Below are 17,770 nucleotides of genomic sequence, written 5' to 3'. Positions count from 1 at the left end.
CTTCCCTCTTCCCAGGCCTCAGTTTCCCCATGTGGAAGATGAAGGGCTGGGTGACTTTCAAGGCCCCTTCTAGCTCTGACTTCCAATGATCCTACACCTTGTTTAGAAGTTGATGGCTGTTAGTTTGGACTTTTCCAATAAATAATATAGGGAGATATTACCTTGTTTTGGGGGGGAAAAGAACTCAAGGATTATTTTCAAAAGCCCCAGTTGATGTTCAGATATGTTTCCCCTAATGACTTGCAACTGCTTTTGAACAAAGCAAGTCCTGAGCAGGGTAAGAAAAAAATTCTACTTTTAAGTCGGCGTGTTTCATTTTTCCTCCCGTTAAGACCGTTTTTCCCTGATATTTTTTTCTGTATAAGTAGACTAATCAAATAGCACAAAAGATTTTAAATAGTGACTCTCTTGGAAGAAAGAACCCTTGTAAAGATGGTGTAGGGCCGGGGTGTCCAATCCTTTGACTTCCCTGGGCCACATTGGAAGAAGAATTGTCTTGGGCCACACATAAATTACACTAACACTAACAATAGCTGGTGAGCTAAAAAAAAAAAAAATGCAAAGAAATTTCATAATGTTTTAAGAAAGTTTACATTTGTGTTGGGCCACATTCAAAGCTGCCGTGGGCCACATGGGGTCTGTGGGTAGAGGGTTGGGCAAGCGTGGTGTAGGCGGAAGGGCTCTACTTGTCTGCAAGTTGGACTGGGTGACCTTGAGTGGAATTTACCCTGATCTTTGGTGCACACATCACGCCCCCGTCTCTTGGTGGGAGCCGCTGACCATGACCATTGGCTGGGCCTTCCTCTATTTATACCGGCCTGCCCAAGTTCTGCATGAAGGCCACATCACAGCACCAAAAAGTCCTGTCCCGGTCCAGAGTGTCAATCTCCCCTGAACGAGTTAGCTGCATGTTTGGAGAGTGGGTCGGGATAACCCACCCTGAGTGTGGAAGACCCCAGGATGTGTTTCCCAGGGGAGATCACTTCCTAAAGCCTGTTTACTTCCCATTTCTCTTTCCGAACCCAACAACTCAGTGTCATAGTTCTTGTAAAATGCTGTCATTGAGTTCCATACTACATATCTTACATCTGTTTTCTTTTCTTTTTCTTCTCTTTTCCTCATTTTCTTTTGGTATTATTTTATAGTTTTTGTTCCTTTTTTTGTTTTTCTCACTAGCATTCATTCTGTGGCCTTGATGACTTCAGTGAGCCAAGAACTCGGGTTGGTATCCTTTCCTTTTCACAGATGAAAATGATTTTCTAAAACAGGAGGAGTCCTCCCAGTCCCTGACTGTCAAGTTCCTTGAGAGATGAGGCACCGTGGAAGGTGGCCTTGTGCTGGATGCTTTAACTCATGGGTCTGGGTCATGGGGGGAGACCCGCCCTGAGGAGGGGGATCAGGGACGCTCACTGTGAATAAGAAACTCCTCTGTGGAGTTTCATCCACAAAGGGGGACTGTGTTTTATTCCAAAGGTTCTCTCCAGTCTGGCTTCAGTCCCTGGTGCTCTCTGTTGCTGTGTGGACCAGTAAGTCCTCTGTAGGGTCCAGGGTCTTTGGCTTCCAGGGCCAAGGGCTACAGGAGCAGGAGGTTGCTGGACAGACGGCTCCTGAGCCTAGACTACCACTTACGTGCAAAGTGCCCAGGGAGCCTGTGTAAGAAGCCACTCAGCTCCCTCCCCTTCTCACCCCTGCCCTGTGCTGGGTTTTGACTCCTGTGCCATGCTCAGGGGCCTCTGGAACAAGGCCATGTCAGCGTCTGATCCTCCTCTGACCACTGCGCCCTGTGTGTCCCCAGGATCCGGCTCCCACCTTAGACACCTGGACACTTGCACATCCTCCCTGAGAGTGACCATTTCAGAGCTGGGGGCTGCCAGGACCCCTAGACTCTAGAGTTCTGTCTTTGAATCCAGCCCAGGCTGAGGGCCCCCTGGATTCCGGGGATGCCAGCAGCACCCACTAGCTACCTGGACCCCTTAGGCTGAGCTCCCAGGCCAGGGCCCTGCCTGATGTCCTCATAGGCATCCCTGAGGCTGACCCCAGTCCACAAGGGCTTTGGTCTGGTCCTTCTGTAGCCAAGTGTCTGGGACAGTGCTGGACACATGGTCGATATTCATTCAATGTTTATGGACTGAGTAAAGGAAGGATCTCAGGTCTTAGAGGACAGCTGACACTCAGTCCCATCTGAGCAGAGGTGGGGGTGGCCACAGGGGCGGGTGGGTGTTGGGGGATGGGGGATCTGATCCTGCTGCTGCTGCTTCTCCTGGATTGTGGGGGAAGGTCCCTCAGGGCTCAGCTGGGGTGTTTATGACAGCAGTGGGGGCAAGGGGCAGATAAAGCCAAGGGATCCTCCGGCCATTTTAACCCTTGGTTCTTGTGTCATTTCAAATTATGTTTTAATCTTACAGGATAGAAAAAGAATTTATGGAATAAACTGAGTCCCTACGGCAACCCCAACCCCACTCAAACCAAATTCAACAGCAAAACAAGCTACTCAAAGTCCAGAGACTGCAAACAGAATTTATGTATATTTGACAATAGCTTTAAGGGGGAGCCTTTGGACGCATGGCTGGGTCCTGGCCAGCCCAAGCCGTAAGGACTCTGCAGGGACGATGGGGATTTTGTCAAACTTGGAACCACATCCATGTCCCAGCTCTGGCACCTTGAAGGCCCAAGGGGGCAGAGACCTGAATGCCAGGAAACTAAGTGCAATTACCAGAAACCAAGGGATCGGCAGCCACCGCACTGTCTGGGGACAGGCCCGAGTCCTCGTCCCCACGCCAGATGCCTCCCCAGTCCGCAGTGTGCATGTCCAGCTGGACCCGGGTGGGTGCCGTCTCTGCCCTATGTACATAAATCTCCACGAACCATGCTGTGTTCGTCCTGGAGTTTGTCTGCCGGAGCGACTTGCAAGTGTCCTTGTAATGTGAACCCCAGTTCAAGTCCTGGTCAGCAAAACCTCTGAATCTGTGCACAGCTGGATGTAGCAGCTGGCAGCCAGAGAGAGAGGGCAGGACCCTGATGAGGGGCTGGAGCCTTGCCCATCATGGAGAAGCCGACCTCAGGGACCCCAGATTTCTGAAGGGAGGCCGAGGGCTCTGTCACTCTTGTGGGTGTGACACGGCAAAAGTCCCAGAGCATGACTGTCCCTGGGACCAGGTGGACTGAGGACTGATAGAGCAGACATGACCACCAACCAGGCCACACTTGGGCCTGCATTGCACCTTGATCGTAATTTGCAAGGGGCTGCCAAGGAAGAGATGCTGAAGCACCTGCAGGAACTAGGTTATTTCCATAGTGGTCCCGAGACCAGGTCCTGCTCTCACCACCGCGGGGAGGAAGTGAGATCTTCCTGCCTTGGGAGGCCACCCCTGGATGGAGCCAGGAGAGCTGTCAGGGTGTTGGAGGCCTCGCTGGAGAGTGGATGGAGTGGAGCAGCCACAGAGAGCTGGACGCCAGCTGGGGATGGTCAGCCCAGGAGGAAATTCCCCAAGTTCCTTTCTGATGATGTTCCTGTTGTTATTCTAGGCTGGGTGGGGTGGAGTCATCTCCAGAAGAAGCCACCTGCTCACAGGATGCCTCTCCCAAACTTCTGCGCGGGAAGACGTTTGGAATTAGAATAGATGAAGTGGAGTAGAAGACTGAATGTGACGAGGAGGCTGGCTGTGTCTGCATGGGAAGAGCCGGCTGAAGGCCAGGCCGGGCCATCCTCAGCTGGCTGCAGGTGGACGGGCTCAGGCCCTGCTCATCAGGTAGAAGGAACGGTTCTGTGGTCTCTGGTGAGGAGGACCTTTGGACAAAAGGGAAAGGACTGAAATGTAGGCAGTTGAGGGAACTCATGGGGTGAGGGCAACAGAGGAGCTAGAAGTTCTCAGAAGGCCACATCCATGGATGGAGAAGGACACGGTGCCCTGCACAGAAGGGGCCCTGCCAGCCGGGGAGGGCTGCTCACACCACATCCCAGGATCCATCTCTAAGAAGACATGCACCGGGATGGCCCAGTATTACCCATTCTCTTTTGAAATCAAAACCCCAAAGCACCCACTGGCTCAGCCTCTGTGACTTACCAACACCTGGTGATGAAATATGAACAAACTGATGTCGGTTGAAAACACAGGCATCTTAGCAGCCCAGGGGCGATGGGAGTGTGGGGTCGCACAGTGAGTGAAAACAAAGGCACGCTTACTCTTTCCAGCCGGGAAGCACAGGAGGCGTTGCTGTGCTAGCTTCTGCAGGCAGAAGTCTAGGGGCACCCATGGGTCTCTGGAATGTCGGTCCAGCACCCTTGCAGCTGCTGCAGGAGTGCGGTCCTCATACCTGCTTGTCCCCATCCTTCAGTGGGTGAAGGGCAGTGTCTGTGTCTGCTGGGCTCTCCCACTCAGATCATGTGACCAAAATGGCCTTGGCTTTGAAGTCAGACCCATTTGTCCCTGCCAGCCCGGCCTCTTCCTGCTGTATTGCACTGGCAATGTCCTTGCCGCTCTGAGGAATGGTAGTGATAGTTCCCATGCGTGGCCTTGGGAGAGGTCTGAGCTGGACGGTTAGACCCGCAGGCTCCCGCAGGCCACCGTGGCTGCTGGTGGGAGACATAGCATCTGCTGTTCTCTCCTTGGGAGCTGTCCTCGGAGGAGTCCATATGGCCGGCCCGGGCCCAGGACCCGTTCTCTTTTGCCCTCCGGGAGGCGGCGCAGGAGGAAGCATGAGGCTCACACTGGCAGGTACGGGGGTTTCCCTGCATAGAAATCCAAAGTCCCTGTTAGGAACCAGCATTTCTTGTCACAGTCCCAGCCGTGGCTTCCCGGCTCCCTGCTAGGCACAGTCCTGGTTGCAAGGACCCCAGTATGCAGGGAGCCTCAGAGCTGTGCTGCACCCCGGTGCACTCACCCCTCATCCACAGCCCTGTGCCCAGGTCAGGCGCATCTGCCACGGCTTTGGATGTTGTTGCCTAGTAACACATATGTGGTTTCCAGGGCAGCAGAGTTACAAAGTCTGGGGAACCCCAGGTCACTTCCTCAGGTAGAAAGGAGAAGTGTGGCTCCACCCTTTAGCGCAGCCCTGCCCACAGGTCAGCTGGGAGGTTTAGCAGACAGCCAGCCCTGAATGTTCCTGGCACAGAGATGTCCGTGGTACAAACATAGGTTTCCACTTCTCTCTCTTACACCTCAATCCTCTGTAGGCCAAAGGCAACCAGGGAGGAGCTGGGGCGTAGAAGTCGAGGGATCAGACAGCGTTCTGTCCCGCCACTCTGGCAGCCTCCTGGGGGCTGAGGAGTGGAGGCCGGGGCTGGGGCCAGGAGATCAGCTGTGCAGGGATAAGCCAGGCTGATTTGTCCAGGACAGCGGGGATTCCGGGAACAGAGGACTTCCTGTTTTAAAATGGAGGAGGCTCTGGGCAAACTGGGAGGGCGTTCCCCCATGGGTGCAAGGCTTTTCTCGCTGAACCCCACTTCCCTTCTGGGTCTCCAGCTGGTCGCAGGTGTTTTGGCTGAAGCACGCAGTGCCCGTGCCAAGCACCTTAGGTGAAATGGGCTTTGTGCTTCACACGGATGCCCTGAGAGTCAGCTCACGCTCAAGGGTGTGAGATCCTATGCAGCCTGCCCCCAGTTTGGTGCTGGGCCCTGAGGGGAGGGGAGGAATACAAACATGTGGGTGGGTGGACCCCTTCCCTGGTCAGGGGCAAGGCTTACCCTGGCTGGTTGCACCCCCCACTTCAGCTCCAGCTTCCCCATCCTTCCCAAGCAAATTCAACATCTGCCCCCATCCGCTGCTCCTCTATCTGCCAGGAGCATCCAGGACTGTGGCCCCTGCTTCTCCCTCACCTGCCATAACCCCTCTGTAACCAGTAGCAATCCTGCCTGATACTCCCAGGACAAACAATGGCCAGTTTGATATTTGGTTATGTTCTCACATTTAAACAGGGTTTGCCAGGGGTGTGCCAAATTGGGTGGGAAATAGCAAATGTGCCATTGGGGGGTCCTTTTCCCCCCAGCCCAGTTGTCTGGACTCTTGGGGCTTTCTGTAGGGCCCTTCTCTATGCCCCAGATTCCCGCTCTGAAGCAGGGTGGAGCCCAGGTCTTCACACGGCCAGACCTCCCTCCGTTCCTCCCAGCCTCCTCCCAGCTCTCAGGGGCTGTTGTTCCAGCAGAAACGGGGACTCTTGATTTCTTCCATGGCCTGTGTCCTCCCTGTCACCACCCTCAGTCTCAGGGAACCTCCCTAAGGATCCCAAGGGGGCAGAACCCCATCCTTACATCTGCACATCAATCTGTCCCCTTCTCCTGCCCAGGCCCTACCACTTCTGAGGGGCCTGCAGGCTCAGATCTCCACCCCAGGCTACCACAGATGTTGGTAAACCATGGGCAGGCCACGATTTTCTCTGTCTGACCTTCTTCTTCCCCCAAGAGCCTCCGTCACTTACCTAAAAAGCCTGAGAACACTTCCCCAGGAGAGGCCCTGCCTGCTTCCCCGTCCTTAGGCGAGAAGGAAGGACGTGCCCTCCCTCAGGGCTGCTCCCAAGGAAGGGCTGGAACAGCTCCTCCTCCTTGGTGGGCCTGGGGTAATTTTTCAGTCTGTTGCTGTTGCCTTCAGCTGTCACTCAGTCCTCCCGCTCTGCACTGGCTCCTCTTGGCTGATGTTCCTGGGAGCTCACGGTGCGGTGCAGGTACAGGACCAGCCACCACCCCCCACCACCGCCCCAGAGCTCAGTTAGTCATCACCACAGTGGGGAGCGGGGACTGCTGTCCGTTTCATTTTGCAAGGGGCCGAGTCATTTTCCTAGGATCATGCGGCAAGTAGGCGTGAAAACTGGACACAGCTGGACAGTGTTGCGTCTGCCCCCTGCCCAGCAGACAGCATGCTGTATTTAGTGTGTGCCAGGTGCTCTGCTGAGGGCTTTGCAGGAATCGACTCATTTATTCCTCAACAGCTCTTCACTTAGGCATGATTTTTACCCTCTTTTTTTTGAGAAGTTAAGTAATTTGTCCAAAATCACATCTGAGAAGCGATGGAGACAGGCCTGGAACTCAGGCAGCCTGGCCCCAGCGCCTGGGATCTGAGTGGCTCCACTGCACCCCCGTCCCCCGCCTCCAACTGCCCCAGGTCCACGGAAACCCCTTGTGGCCAACAAGACATTGGCCACTGTTGGGAAAATATGATTAAAGACAAAAGCTTCTCCCAGCACAGAAAACCTCATCACAAAGAAAATTTAAAAAAGGTTTACTATTGAATAAGCATTAAACCAAGATATGAGGTGCATTACAGGTAACCCACTGAGAGATTGCAAAGACAGAAAGAAGTTTCACCCTTTTATATAGCCAGGCAGGTACAATCCGTGCACACATCCTCTCTCATCCCTGCGGAAAAGGACTCGATAGCGTCATTGTTTTACATGGTTCATCCTAAACTCACCTGGCAACGAGGGCAACCCTCTGTGTTCATTAATTTGTTTTATACAAAGGGAAAAAAAGCTTCTCCTGCACCTGGGTTCCACCCTTCTGTCACTTACTGTGACAGGTTTTGCATCTTGGAGCCAGGCGCCTGCCCAATTAGGCTCCTTCCTCCCACTGAACACTAGGGGCGCTGTTTTCCTTCGAATTTACATCTCAAAGAGGCGGTGCCCAGGTCCTTCAGGGAAACATTCCTGAGTCGTAATGCTGGCAAAAGGCTTATTTCGCTGTAAAAAGGATTTACACATATTTCAAAGAGACAAAGAAAGAACTTACACATTTTCTAAAGTAGATGCTTTAAGAAAAGGGAGGGAGGACGTCTCTTATTTTTAACAGGGAGACGGAAGCCTCTCGTTTTCTATTTGTCTTGGTCCTGACGCCTCTTTGCACCAGGCCTGGCCTGTGGCGCTGCCTCCTCCTACAGGTCCAGCTGCCTCCATCTCGCTCCTGCAAACCCCAGAGTGCTCGATCCTCAAAATGACATTTGACCAGGCACCTCCCTTCTCCCAGGGGCCCACAGAAACGCCAGAGTCCTTGAGTGCCTGAGAGAAGATGGCACCCAGCCTCCTCTGTCCTCACTCCTCACTTCCTCCTTCTGTGTGTCCACGGGGCCAGCTCAGTCTGGTCCTCCTGTTCCCTTCACTTGTCCTGCCTGTCTGTGCGGGGCTGTGGCCTGAGGATGCTCCCCACCTGGGGGAGTCTCCTCCCCACCTCTCTCTGCTGTAATTCCTCATTCCTCCTACGATCTCTTCAGCCTCAGGCTCGCTCCCCCTCCTCAGGGTGCCCAAAGGATGCGTTTGCTCCTTTTTTGGGGTCTTGTTGCTCACCTATTACTGTATCTCCTGTGTCAGAACACACACACTCCAGTTTGGGAGTCAGATCCATATTTGAATCCTGATTCTGCTACTTCCCATCCCACCTGTGGGACCCGGATAAGCTCCTTCACCTTCCAGAGCCTCCGTCTGACCATCTGTATAATGGTCATGTTAACGCTCACCTCATAAGGTCACTGGGAGAATTGGACTAGGTAAGGCATGAGAGGCCCCTGCCCTGGGTGCAGACGGCACCCAGGGCAGCATAAATTTCCCATCCTCTTCCCCTAGCAAACTCTAGGTCCTTGAAAAATATGTGCTGTGCTCAAAGAGGAGGTGTGGAACCTTATTCATTATGTGGTAAAAAGATAAGCTTCACTGACTACTGGGAGTCTCTAACATCTGATGGCCTTACCTGGAGGTCTTATTTTTCCTCTGTGTGTTCATCACTAGGCATTTCATCTCAAGTGATTTTTCTGCAACTTTTTCTTGCTTTGCGTGAGTTCTGGCATGCTGACTTGTAAAACGAGAGGCTTTCATTCATATTGTATGATGCTTGTGCAGATGAAACCCAAGTCACCCACTCATGAATAATCCACCTGTTCTTGCCCTTCTCAAAGGATATTTTCCTGAACAATCTGAAGTCACAAACACCACCTTGAAATCTCTGGGAAGTCAATGTTGCAAACTCACTTAATTTTATTATTAAGTCTTGCCCCATGAAATATTTCTGAGATGGAGCCAACAGCCAAGGGACGGACTGAGAAGAGTTTCAGCTACGTCATCAGAGCCCCCAGCAGTGAGGGGTTCGACATAATGAACGTTGATGTGAAGATTGACACATCCTGGATATTCCAGGACATGGAAGATAGTGCTGAGGAGCGGGAATGTCTTCAGGAAGAAGCAGCTGGTCGCCCAGACATGGATATGGGTGCGCTCAGGAGGCAGCTGGAGTCCTCCGAGCAGAAGCCGTCAGCAGTGGAGGACAAGTACGTGACATCGGAGTCCGGGCTGAGAAGCAGGTAGTGATGCCATTTTGATCTCTCTGTGTGTATTTCACAAACCCAGGGGCCATCAGAGTGTGTCACCATGGTGTGTTGAATCACACCACACAGCTGGGGAAACTGGCTCACCAAAGGCACGTAACCTGCCCACGCAGTCACTTGCCTTCTGCTCCTCCCGCCCTCCTTCTTCTGCTCTGTACCTGCAGGTGAGGCTGCCCGGGCTCCTCTGCTCAAAGGCTTCCATTTAGGTGCAGCCAATGGGAGGCCTTGAAACGGAGGGAGGCAGGGAGAAGCCAGGTCTTCTCCCTCTCTTCTTCTCTGGGTGACGGTTCCATGAAAGGGCCCTATGTTCAAAGTGACACAGAAGTGCAGAAGGAACTGAGAAACCAAAGAAAGAGGCAGACAAATCCAGTTGGTCGGTTTGGGGTGATTTTTTTAGGGGAACTTGCAGACAGAAGCATGGTTTTAGGCAGCCGCCAGAGAAGTAGATGTCCACACAGCAAACCTTCCATCCCCAACCCAGGGCTTATATCCTGGGGAAAAAGCATGTGTGCTCTGGAAGGCTTGCATAGGTGGCTACAGGCATCACAGCCTATGGTTTCTGCAATGACAAGGGTTGTTTTGGAGGAAACTCACAATGAATAGGTGTTTCTACGTAAAGAGAACTATATCAACTTCACATCTTGGAGGCATTCGTGGACTCAGGGTTAGTCAAGAGTCACCTGCTGGATTAGCATTTAAAATAAAGTCACTCTTGTTCCCACAGTGACATCTCCCACTGTGGCTGTAACTCAGATGTGCTCTCGGCTTCCTCTGCGGTCCCAGCTCCCGCTGGGTGGCCTGGCTGCTCTGCCCTGCCCTAGTAACATCATCTCTTCCCTGTGTGGCTGTCCAGCCCCAGGGGCAGAAGTGGCTTCTGGCAGTTGCTAATCCAGGCTGCCTGTCTCTGTCTGGCCTTTGGACTCTGCTGTCATCTTTGAAATAAGTTCTCCGCATTCGTTTCTCTCTGTAGAACTTCCTGGTGTGGGCACTGTTTGCCTGATGGAGCTGACCTGGCCTCAAGGTGGGGCATTTGAATCCAGGTCTTTCTCTAAAGCCCATCTTCTTTCCTGACGATGTCTCGACACCCAGACTGGCAGAACGAGGTTGGGCCTTGTATATAGATCAGCGAAACCCAGCATGGAAGCACAATGCAGTGACAGCGGGGATTGATTCTGACACGTTACTCATATCCCAGCAGCCACGTGCCTTGGATTTTTGCGGGACTTCCCCATTTTCTTGTACTTGCCTTTGATTTAGTAAAGGCAGACCATTGAACGTGTATGTACATGTGATTTACTTTTCTTCCTTTTGGTAAAGTTTTATGCATGAAGAAATTCACAAATCAGAAAAATTCTTCTGTTACTCTATGTGATTGCCCATTCTTTCATTCATTCTGCAACGCACTTACCCTCCGAGAGTCATATACAAAGTTATGTTAGTTTGCCTGGGTTGCCATGACAAAGCACAGTAAGTCCTCACTGAACGTTGTCCATAGGCTCTTGGAAACTGTGACTAAGTGAAGCAACCTACAACAAAACCAATTTGTTTTTGTTTTTTATTTTGCTTTGTTTTGAGATGGAGTCTTACTCTGTCACCCAGGCTGGAGTAAAGTGACATAATCTTGGCTCACTGCAAACCCCACCTCCTGGGTTTAAGCGATTCTCCTGCCTCAGCCTCCCGAGTAGCTGGGACTATAGGCGCCCATCACCACGCCCAGCTAGTTTTTGTATTTTTAGTAGAGACAGGGTTTCACCATGTTGGCCATGCAGGTCTTGAATGTCTGACCTCAAGCGATCTGCCTGCCTTGGCCTCCCAAAGTGTTGGGATTATAGACGTGAGCCACCACACCTGGCCACAAAACTAATTTGACCATAGGCTAATTGATACAAATAAGAGTTAAGTTCCTACAGCATATTTCAGGTCACAAAAACATCACCAAACTTTGAGATAAAGACCCCAAACACTTCTAATGTTAAACATTGAAATAAATGTGAAAGGCTCAAACAAATTTAGATTTAAGAAAGACTCAAAAAAACACAAGTAAGATGATTATTTACCCAGTTGTTCCAGTTCAGGGTCACAGGTGGCTGAGGCCTCTCCCGGCAGCTCAGGGTGCAAGGCCTGAACAGGACACTCACACCCACGCGCACACTCACGCAGGCTGGGACTATGTCGACATGTCAAGGATGGTGACATGGGGATATGGACCCAGATTCGCTGGCTGGTCTCTAAGACCAATCACAAGTATCCTTGAGAGAGGGAGACAGAGAGGGTTGAGTCTAGGGATGGCAGTGTGGCCACCAATGTGGGATTGCATGCAGCTGGCTCCAAAGATGGAGGCAGGGCCAGGAGCCCAGGAATGCAGCTCTAGACCTGGAGAAGACCAGGAATTGGATTTCCCCTCCAGCCTCGGAGAGGGCTTGGCTCCACTGACAGCTCGACTAGCTCAGGAAGACTGATTCCGACTTCTGGCCGCCAAGCTTGTGGTGACGTGTTACAGCTGCAGGAGGAGACCAGGGTACCCCGAGAAAGCCCACACGGACATGGGGAGTATGGGCAAACTCCACATAGACAGTGGCCCTGGCTGGGAATCTTTTTTTTTTCTCATCAACATTATAATGAAATGGCATTATTTGCAGACCTGGGTGACTTAACAAAAACTTATTTTCTCACATTTCTGGATCCCAAAAGCCCAAGCTCAGGGGGTCGGCAGGATTGGTTTCTCCTGAGGCCTCACTCCTTGGCTTGTGGACTCCACCTTCTCCATGTGTCGTCCCATGGTCATCCCTCTGTGTGTGTCTGTGTCCTCATCTCCTCCTCTTACAAGGACCCCAGCCGGATTGGATCTGGGCCCATGCTCATGACTTTCTTTCAACTTAATTGCCTCTTTGAAAGGGCTTATCTCCAAATATAATCACATTCTAAGGAACTTGGGGGTTAGGCCTTCAACACAGGATGCAGGGATGTGTTGAGCCCATAACAGAAGTCCTGGGTGCTGAGAGGTGGGGAAGGCAGGGCCCTGGGCTGAGAGACTAGCAGCGTAGGCCCATACAGGGTTGTACATTCAAATCTTCTAGAAAGGTTGGTGGTGGAAACCAGAAGATCAATGGACCCCAGGAAGACAGGCAGGGAACCTCAATCAAAGGAGACCCCTCCATGGGGGAGGAAAAGACAGAGATTCCCAGGGGGACACCATGAGCCGTAGGGAGGAGGGGCCTCTGTGACTGGGCCTGTGGGGGAATGTGGGCTCGAGTCCTCTGCTCTCTTTAAAGATGGGGTATACCATCTTGCAGAAGAGGGGTCAGGGGAGGAGAAAAGGGAGCTGGCACAGGGCTGGGCCCTCCCATACTTGCCCCATCTTGGCTCCTTTGGACCCTGTGATGCATAGGGTGACATCATCTCCTTTGACAGATGAGTAAACTGAGGCTGAGGGATGAAATACTAAGTGATCCAGGGCTGCTAAAAGCTGAGGCCAGGGTCTGAAAGCACAATTCTGAGCACAGATTTCAGGTGAATGTCGCAATGTGTTTGGGTCTAGCTGGGGCAGGGGAAAGGCTGGAGAGTATGTCTTGGGTTCACTTTAATTAAAGAGTTGAAGCACAAAAGTATTTCTTCTCAAAATAATATAACAGCTTTGTTAGAAATGTGAGGAAGAAAATCCCACTCCCATCTTCATAACACTATCATTTTGCATATTTATTCCCCATCTAAATGCAGTAAAATTAATAACAGCTACGCACTTACCGAGTACTTGTTCAATACCAAGCTACTGTTCACAGGCTTGACAAGTATTAACATAATTAACCCTTAAAACAATACTAGGCCGGCACGGTGGCTCGCGCCTGTAATCCCAGCACTTTGGGAGGCCCAGGCGGGCTGATCACCTGAGGTCGGGAGTTCAAGACCAGCCTGACCAACATGGAGAAACCCTGTCTCTACTAAAAATACAAAATTAGCCAGGCGTGGTGGCACATGCCTGTAATCCCAGCTACTCGGGAGGCTGAGGCAGGAGAATCGCTTGAACCCCAGAAGCAGAGGTTGCGGTGAGCCGAGATCACGCCATTGCACTCTAGCCTGGGCAACAAACGCAAAACTCCATCTCAAAAAAAAAAAAAACTTAAAAACACAGTAAAAGTATCATCCACACTTGTCACTGGTTTAATCAGGGAACAGTGTTCCTTCACTGTCTATGTCATATTCGTTAGTGTATTAGCTTCCCGTGGTTGCTGTAACATGTCACCACAAGCTTGGTGGCCGGAAGTCAGAATCAGTCTTCCTGAGCTAGTTGAGCTGTTGGTGGAGCCAAGCCCTCTCCGAGGCTGGAGGGGAAATCCATTTCCTGGTCTTCTCCAGGTCTAGAGCTGCATTCCTGGGCTCCTGGCCCTGCCTCCATCTTTGGACCCAGCTGCATGCAATCGCGTGTTGGTGGCCACATGGCCGTCCCTAAGTTCAACCCTCTCTGTCTCCCTCAAGGACACTTGTGATTGGCCTTAGAGACCAGCAGGTGAATCCGGATCCATATCCCCATCTCACCATCCTTGACTTAATCCTAACTGCAGTCTCTCTTGCATTTTAAGGTAACATTCATAGGTTCCAGGGATTAGGGCCTGGATAAACTTGGGGCCAAAATTCACCCTGCCAAAGTGAAATTCGTCATTTTCTGCTCCGTTTAAGATTAGGAATCGTATCAGAATTAAATACTGTTCTCATATTTATTGTTACAGATTGGTCTCAAAACTAGAAAGAAAGGCTTTTGTTTTTCCTAGCAAATCTCCCCATATTGTATAACTCATCGGAAAGTGCTCAGCCTGACTCTGGCTAACTGGAGCTGCTCCTGTGGTCCAGTTTGGAAGGATCTTGGTTATGATCCTCACGAGAGAGCACACTCTGGTCTGCCACCCTTGAGACCTTTCCTCAGAGCATGATAACTGGAATAGGAGAGGGACTCTTGGCCTTATCATTAATAATAATGCATCATATAATTTAATCTTCATGAAAACCTACTGAACAAGGTTAATGACCTCTACTTTATAGATAAAGTTACTGAGGGTCATAGTGCTGAACTAGCCCTGTTAAGACCCCATGGCTGGTGAATGGCAGAGCCAGCAGGCAAAGCTAGTTCTTCACCCAGGGCAGCAGTATCTGTCCTGGATATGCAGGTGCCCAGCGTGGACTTGGGAAGGAGTGAGGATATGTAGAACTTAGGCATGGAGGCTGTGAATGCACCTTCACCTGTATCATGGTTTCTATTATACAGGCAAGACTGACACATTAAGGGGACTTGGAAACTAGGCACAATGGGAGACAGGCCAGTCTTTGCAGTGCCTCCTCTCCCCGTGGGTCTGGGAGCCTGGGCTTTCTTTTCGGACTTTCTCCCCCGACCCTGCGTGTGTCTACCTCCCACAGAGCTGCAATCAGGGTTCACATCCAGTCTGGGTTCTACGTCTATGCCTGCTTGTGACATAGCCCCAGTGTTTGCAAGACCATGCAAAGTCTTCCTGTGACTTAGCCATTCCTAACAGACAGTTAAGCCACTTCCAGCTTCTCATCTGGAAGACTAAGTAAAGCAGAGATTAATTTTTTTCAGTTGCAGAAATGTTTTTCTGAATTTCAATCATTTCCTTAGGTTTATAAGAATGTAGCTAAAACAGGAGACAGCAGAGCAGAGGCTGACAATGCTGAGTCCGGAAGTAAGACCGGCTAGATTCTATAATGCTGTGTGACTTTGAGCAAAGTCTGCCCCCTCTGATCCTATTTCCTCATGTGTGAAGTAAGGGTAGCAGAACCCACCTGCAGGCTGTTAATATGAGGATTCATTGAAACCACCAAGTTAAAGCTCTTAGCCTAAACGACTCAAGCGCAGGCACTCTGAGTTGGCATTACCTGAATCTGCAATTACTGGCTTCGGTGTGAGGACGTTGAAGATTTCTGATGCATGGTACCTAATTGTTCAAATAACGTCTTTGAAGTATTGTAGATAATCTTCAGAACTATATACATGAATTTTATGCAAAATGTAATTTTGTCAGAACATCACATTGGCCCAGTGACAAAAACAATAATAATAATAATTTGGCCCTGGTGTCTGCAAAAGCCCTAGGCCATGTTGACTGCACCCTGAGCAAGTGCCTCCCTGCTTTTCATGCTGCAGAATTCAGGAGCTGGAGCTGTCAGAAAGGAAACTCCTCCAGAAGGTGGACCAGCTGAGCACCCACGTGGCCCAGGAGAGAAGCGCCTGGCTCCAGGCCCAGGAGAAGCTGGCGGCGCTGCAGGGGGAGCTGGCCAGCCAGGTACCGTTTCCTTCTCCTTTCCAGGCCCTGTTTCCTGTCCAGCAGAGCCGTGGGAACTCAGCAGCAGCTGCAGTTGGGCAAAGACAGTACAGGGTGGGCCTGGGAGAGCCCAGTCAGGAGGGTTAGAGAGATCCTAAGTTCATGGTGCAGGGCGTGACTGCGGGGCCTGGGGCATGCAGGGATGTGGGGGTGAGGGCTGTGATCTGTGGGGGCTGCACACTCGCTGGAAGCTCTTGTGCCTGAGGACCTCAGCGCCAGGCCACAGCCTGAGGACAGGAGTTGGCTGATGCAGGGCTCCTGGGGTCTGGAGCTCTTATGCAGATGGGGAAGACTGATAAGAAACAAATAACTCTAAACCCAGATGTGGGGTGCTATGGGGGAGTGTGGGATCCCCCATGGCGTGTGTTCAAGGGGCTAGGGGAGTTGAGGAGAGCTACAGAGAGCTGAGGCCATGTGAGCTGGGCCTTGTTGGGAAGGGCATGTGAGGCGTGGCTGACAGCATGGGCCGTAGCACAGAGGTGTGGGAGAACACAGAGGATATCACCGTGCTGGGGACGTAGTGGGTGAGTCGGAAAGTTCCAGAGGGGCCAGGTGGCCAACTCCGCTGCATGGCCCAATTCTGAATACAATGGGGAACAAGCTTTAGGGGACTTAAGTAGGGAAGCCTCAGGGTCAGATGGTCATTTGGGGAATGCCATTCTCCCTGCATGGGAGAGAGAGATGATGGAGGCAGGGGGAGAAGTTCGAGAGTTCTCTGGAGAAGCAGTGGGCAGTTAAGGGTGGGGGGCTCTGGAGGCAGAGGCCTGAAGCCAAACCCTGGCTCTGCCACTCGCTAGCTGTGTGACCTTGGGCAAGTGACTTAACCTCTCTGGGCCTCAGTTTCCTCATCTGTGAAGTGGGAATGATGTAGTACCAATCCCCTCAGATTGTTGTGTGGGCTAAGTTGATACATGTAAAAGACTCCCAACAGTAGGTATTTAAATGACACTATCTGCTTTTATAATTATTAGCCATTACTAAAATTTTCCAGGGGAAGGATGATGGGGCTGGAGGGCAGGCCACTTTTAGAAAAGGCTGCAGAGGCAAAACCCACAAAACTTCAAGGTAGCCGCATGCGGCACCCAACTGTCCCTGGAGGCATCCTGTTCTAGTCTGCTGCTATTTAGAATGCAGCCAGGGATTTTCAAATTGCAGGTTGCAACCTATCTGTGGGATGTGAGATCGATTCAGGGGCTTACAACTAGCACTTAAAAATCAGATCAATATAGACTAAGAAATATACAAGCACATCGCACGTGCTAGAGGGAGTGCTGTTTTGAGAAACTTGTTTCAGCTGCACACAGGTGTGTGTATAATGGGCATGATGTTCATAGGTGTTTCTTATAGTGGGAAACTCAAAAAAGCTGGAAAAGCACTTGACATAGCTATTAGCTGAAATAGAAGTGGAAGTGGAAAGATAAGGATTCCAATTAAAGTGAAAATAGTCCTTGAGATGCCAGGGAGATATCCTAGTGGAATTTTTTTCCCCTTTATACTGAACTCCAGGTGCAGAAAATCGAGTTACTTCTCCCTGGCTCATAGTACCTCATCATTACCATCCTGAGGGGAGTTTTATCATAGGTAGAGCAGTGTTGAGTGGGACTCCTCCGCCACTGATGTGATGTCTCCGTGGAAAATATTGTCACAAATACTTTTCGCGCCATGCCCTATGTGAATGTAGGATTTCCGAGGTGAATTGGACCCAGCCCTGTAATGATGTTCACAGTGTGATGAGGGGCAAAAGATGAGGGTGACAGCAAGTGACATGCTGTTAGGGAGTGAAAGGTACTGCAGGGACCAGCAGTTTCTGCAGGGGAACACTAAGCCCTTTTCTACACGCGTCGTCTTATTAAATCTGTCTCATGTGCTGTGTATGCTCCCGGGAAAGACTCATCACAAAACCCCATTTCCAGATGGGCGGCAGATGTTCAAAGTGATAGGGAAATTGCTTAGGGTCTCTCAGTTGCCCCTTGGCCCAGCTGCCACCCAGCCCCCAACCCTCTAACCCTAAATCTCTCGCTGCAAACATCTGTATTTTGAAGCGAGTTTTGCAGGAGTGCTTGAGCGAGTTTTCCATGCCCTTTGCACCTGTATGTACCAAATGGCAGTTTTGCTTTGTTGCTGCCAATGTTTCCAGTAAGC

The 17,770-nt window shown here is 51.1% G+C and overlaps 2 protein-coding genes across 2 annotated transcripts in view; both read left to right on the top strand.

Annotated features, from left to right (window-relative positions):
- Nucleotides 1–1,211, top strand: part of JAKMIP1 (janus kinase and microtubule interacting protein 1) — a 177,091-nt gene extending 175,880 nt beyond the window's left edge. Inside the window, exon 21 of the mRNA XM_034951926.3 lies at nucleotides 1,146–1,211. Coding sequence (XP_034807817.1) covers nucleotides 1,146–1,196 — 51 coding nt within the window. The 3' untranslated portion in view covers nucleotides 1,197–1,211. The remainder of the gene's footprint in view (nucleotides 1–1,145) is intronic.
- A 1,199-nt stretch (nucleotides 1,212–2,410) lies between these two features.
- Nucleotides 2,411–17,770, top strand: part of C3H4orf50 (chromosome 3 C4orf50 homolog) — a 128,162-nt gene continuing 112,802 nt past the window's right edge. Inside the window, exons 1-3 of the mRNA XM_034951923.3 lie at nucleotides 2,411–4,715; nucleotides 8,874–9,275; nucleotides 15,451–15,589. Coding sequence (XP_034807814.2) covers nucleotides 8,989–9,275; nucleotides 15,451–15,589 — 426 coding nt within the window. The 5' untranslated portion in view covers nucleotides 2,411–4,715; nucleotides 8,874–8,988. The remainder of the gene's footprint in view (nucleotides 4,716–8,873; nucleotides 9,276–15,450; nucleotides 15,590–17,770) is intronic.

This window comes from Pan paniscus, chromosome 3, assembly GCF_029289425.2.
Source record: "Pan paniscus chromosome 3, NHGRI_mPanPan1-v2.0_pri, whole genome shotgun sequence".
In the NCBI taxonomy this organism is placed as follows: Eukaryota; Metazoa; Chordata; class Mammalia; order Primates; family Hominidae; genus Pan; species Pan paniscus.
This window is presented reverse-complemented; position numbering and strand designations above follow the sequence as displayed.